This window comes from Lupinus angustifolius, chromosome LG07 (assembly GCF_001865875.1).
Source record: "Lupinus angustifolius cultivar Tanjil chromosome LG07, LupAngTanjil_v1.0, whole genome shotgun sequence".
Taxonomy (NCBI): domain Eukaryota; kingdom Viridiplantae; phylum Streptophyta; class Magnoliopsida; order Fabales; family Fabaceae; genus Lupinus; species Lupinus angustifolius.
This window is the reverse complement of record NC_032015.1, coordinates 8,170,109-8,174,752: the sequence shown is the minus strand read 5'-3', so window position 1 is coordinate 8,174,752 and position 4,644 is coordinate 8,170,109. Positions and strand designations below refer to the sequence as shown.

General features: G+C 32.9%; 1 protein-coding gene across 1 annotated transcript; it reads right to left on the bottom strand.

The window, feature by feature from the left end:
- Positions 273 to 3,060, bottom strand: LOC109352729 (transcription factor MYB46-like). The gene is made up of 2 exons (XM_019594913.1): positions 2,682 to 3,060; positions 273 to 1,599 (listed from the first exon to the last, which is right to left on the bottom strand). Exons 1-2 carry the CDS (start codon positions 2,954 to 2,956, stop codon positions 918 to 920), a joined length of 957 nt encoding a protein of 318 aa, XP_019450458.1. The 5' UTR covers positions 2,957 to 3,060; the 3' UTR covers positions 273 to 917.

The following is a 4,644-nucleotide window of genomic DNA, read 5'->3' as shown; positions in this document are numbered from 1 at the left end:
CGAAATAAGAAATTGATGGCTCGGTTAGAGGTAAGATAGAACCTATGATTCAAAAAATGGTTATATATGCAGTGATAAATTACTAGCTTGCTAATATAATCCACATTTTTCTAACAATCTTCAAACTCACACCTTTGTTGAATATTAATCAAATCATTACTAATTGGATTAACATTTAAGTGACATGACTCACAAAGTATTATATAAAAAATAGCATGACACAGACATGGGATAACATTTTTCGTTATGTATAGGGAATGGAGAAAAATATATAAAGAAATGAACCAATTTCAAAATTACTACTTATTATGTGTTTACATTATCTGGTACATTTGATACCTGACACTGACTTTGAAGTCCACATTATTCATTTTATCATACACAATACTAATTACAATCCCAACTAAGCTTTATTCTTCTGCTGACTTTCCTAAATGATCACTATTTCTCTCTTAATGGACCTTTTGATTATTGCACCAACCTATTCTCGCAAATTGACACAAAGTGCTTCACAAGGAAACCACAGGAGCACAAACAATGCAACAAGTTCCATGGCCACTCTATACACAATTGGATTAATATTTGGTGTGTACAATTTGTAAAAGCTAGAAGAAAAATCAAGTGGTAACAAGACATGATATATATAACAAACTAAAGGGTTTGTGTAATTGTGTTTGTTTATATTTGGAAGAATTTAAGAGGGGGGACAATGGGTACACAAGATTTTCCTAAGGTGGAGTTTGAATCTCCTTGTATATTATATTTGGTAGGTGTGTAAATGTATAATTGAGGGGGGAAAGTGAAAAAATAAGGAAGTGAGAAAGAAAGAAACAAATATCCGCACAACAAAATAAGAGATATGACCTGAAACAATAGATCTTTGTTCGAGATGATGGTTTGATTTGAAAGATGGACAATTATTGGTCAAGTTGGAAATCAAGAAAAGGAAAAGAGGACATATCTTGCATCAAACCCTCAAAATCCCATTCTCCCATTTTTAAGTTTTCTACCCCTTGTCCATGATTTCCAAACCCAAACAATTCCTCTACTTTGGTGCACTGAATCTGATTAGTGTTATTGAAGCAACTATTATTGAAGTGGTTGTTATGGCTTTTCACATCAATTAAGGCACTATTGTCCTCAATGCTTCTTCTACCTTCTAGTGGAGGAAGTGAGAAGTCTCTTTCTAATAACTCCATTTTGTTATTAAGCTCCAATATCCCATAATTACCATGATGCCCTTCTACCATGCCAACTTGGTTCATGCATGGTGGAGCAATGTCATGGAACCCTGCTGAAACATTAGTCATGTCATAGTTATTATTATTTATCAACATGGAAAAAGGGTCAAATTGCTCAGCAAAAACCATGGATTGCATGGATGATGATGAAGTTGATGTAGAGGAATCCATGCACAAAGTCATTAGGTCATGTTCATTAATGGGCATGATTCCTCCCAAAATACCATTAGGCTCTGATATATTGTTTGGTGATGTAGTGGAAGTGTTCATTTTCAACCTTTTCTTAAGTGTCGAGTTCCAAAAATTCTTTATTTCATTATCTGTGCGTCCAGATAAACGTGCTGCAATCTGAGACCACCTGCATAAAAATGAACTATCAAATATTACTAAAGGTTAATTTTATAAAAATATTTCAACTTCTATTAAAAGCAATCAATAATCAATGAAATATTTCATATAGGTACCATGTCTTAGAAAAAAAGATTTTTGACTCCCATATAATTGCTCTTGCACGCTACATCGTACATTATGCGTGATGGATAAATATTTAATGATTCATGATTGAACATAGATTTTTTAAGCCAGCTATAATGCTGTATAGTTAATATATTATGTGGTATCCTTCACTCACAAGCTAGGACTGGCAAAAACTATGACATGTTTTCAGATAATGTCATTTGTATAACCCTATCTCCCTATGCACACTTGCACAGATCGAGTTGACCTAGCAAGTAAATTTAATTTCCCAATAAAATATGCAAAATTTTCTTTCATAAAGTCAAAATTAGTAGCTATATATCAATGTAAAGGTAACTTAAAAAAACAGTTAAGATGGACAAATAATTCCTTGTTTAGGACTAAAGAATATAGTTGTATAAAATGAGCATGTAGCTAGAACTGAAAATTCAATAGTTGGAGATACATTTTTAGATCATTAGAAAGTTATGGACGGGGCATTATATTGATTCAAAACTGAATGGTTCAAAGTAATCCTAACATAAAATAATGAATAAAAGCAAAGTACATTGTCATGGTTCCAATTGTGTTTGCCTATTTGTATCCATTACAATATTCTGGTAATCTTCATTGACTTTGCATCTATTTGTATATGTATTCTTTATAAAAGACATTCTTGTTTATCCATTTTGAAATTGAAATCTTGTTCATATCTATAGAGAAAGCTAGCTATACTTTTTTATACGCGAATACTTTTATTGAGAAGCACTAGGTGTGCTTAAAACCAAGGATCAAATGTGCTATAAACCTCATAATTTGTGCTATAAACCTCATAATTTGTGCTATAAACCTCAAATGTGAAGCCTTGTATAGCCAAAAGTGTTGCTCTATAAGGGTGCTCTAAAAAGTAATTAGTGTTATAGCATTTCTCAAAGGTTGAAAATGGATGAAATTTGTAGGGTGAAAATGAAGAGAATAATGTACCTGTTTCCAAGAAGGGAATGCAAGTGAATGATGAGGTCTTCCTCTTGTTGTGAAAATGCACCACGTTTAAGGTCAGGTCTCAAGTAATTAATCCAACGAAGACGACAACTTTTGCCACACCTTAAGAGACCAGCATTCCTAGCAATGTCACTCCAACAACCATGTCCATTAGTTAACATGTACCTTATCAGCTTCTCATCTTCCTCAGGTGACCACAACCCTTTCCTTAACTTGCTTTTAAGGCTGTCTTTTCCCATCAGATCAGGTTTCCTCATTTGCCTCACACTAGATAGTGCTTATGGCTAATGCTTTTTCTTGTTTTGAGTGTGTTATGATAGAGATCTAAGAGAAAGAGCTATATAGGTGAATAATGTTTGTGAGAGAAATAGTGGTAGAGGCTTCATAGGGTGGAAATGGTGATGATGATAGTGATGTGATTGTGGGGTTTGCTTAAAATATGAATATGAATATGAGAGAGAAAAAGAAAAGGGGTATCGTGTTTGTTGTTTGTTGGTTGATAGATAGAGTGGAAAACGGATTGGAGGGGGACCTCCCCAATACAAATTTATTGAGTCAAAGATCATGTCTTATATGTTATCTCATGTCAATGAAAATATATTATATTAATAAAGAAATTTAAACATTTATTATTGTTATTGTTTTTTTCAGTATCATTGATGTATGACATGATTTGAGATAACATAGATGTGTTCTCTCGTTAACAAAAAGAAAGAGAGACAGAGAGGGATGGTTGGTCTTCTTGTCTTTGACTCAATTCTTGTCTTTTTCGATATATTTTACTTCACTCACAAGGTAATTATCATCATCTTTTATTATATGGAACAGAAACAATTTTGCTTCCACTTCACATAATACTCTCTCTCTCTCTCTCAAGGTTTTAAACTTCAGATTGAAGCGTGTTGAGACTAAAGAAATAGAAAGATGATGATGTTGACTATGCTACTTTTGGAATTTAATATAATGGCCAAGTGTTGCACGCTTAACAATTGTTTGTTAATTTTCATGCTCATCTTTTATCATTGTGTGTAGCATACATTCTTTGCATGAATTTCATAAGGGCTAACTAACCACTTAATTGGCATATTTTGAAGCAAATCATGTGCACTTCCAAACAAAGCAATGGCCCATTTTCATTTCTTTGCTTAATTCTCTCACTGCCGGCACTGTCATACATTATAGATTACGGCTCTAATTCTGTCAATCAATAGAAAACATGACAAACAAGACTTTCATACTTTTCAGTATTCAAGTACAAAAACTTTTGCCTTAACTCTGCACATTTACCATCAATCTAGATATGTTCACAACATTAACTTTCAACATTTACATAAATGAATAGTTTGTGCATAAAAGTACTTTGCACATAAGGGTGACAACATATGGTAATATATATATATACCAAGTACTTTTCTTGTTTTGTATAATGATCTTCCCATATTTGGATACTTTAGGGTTTGTTTGCAAGTTTTATAAGGAAAGGGATGAAAATGGGAAGCTTTGGAGTCATCTTAATAGTATATTTTATGGCTCTCAAGCTTTTCTTTTCCCTCCAAAACTCAACTTGTAAATAGATCTTAAGATGACGACTAATCCAAATTCAATCTCGACAAGATTATTTGGCTTACAAAGTTTACCATATCAACCAGATGGCCAAGTTCTCTCTATCAAGCTAGAATAGTTTTGCACTAGTTACATTTTTGGTGTTCGAGGGTATGGTTTTCAATATTGAAATGATGTAAGGAGAATGATAGAAGTGGTAAGCAGGTGTAAAAATATGGTTTTGATATATAATAAAACTCCTTAGAAGTTGAGTGCAGGCTTGCTGTCACAAGTGACCTGTAATAATGTACCATAATTAAGAAATTATTTGATATATATCCATTAGAGTATTGTACTCCCTCATTTCTTGGCAAAAACAAAACTAAAGATGGAAAAAGGATGG

Coding starts and splice junctions, on each gene's coding strand:
- LOC109352729 (XM_019594913.1), bottom strand. CDS start 2,956: ATGAGGAAACCTGATCTGATGGGAAAAGACAGCCTTAAAAGCAAGTTA. Junction 1,600..2,681: donor CATTCCCTTCTTGGAAACAG/GTACATTATTCT, acceptor ATTTTTATGCAG/GTGGTCTCAGATTGCAGCAC.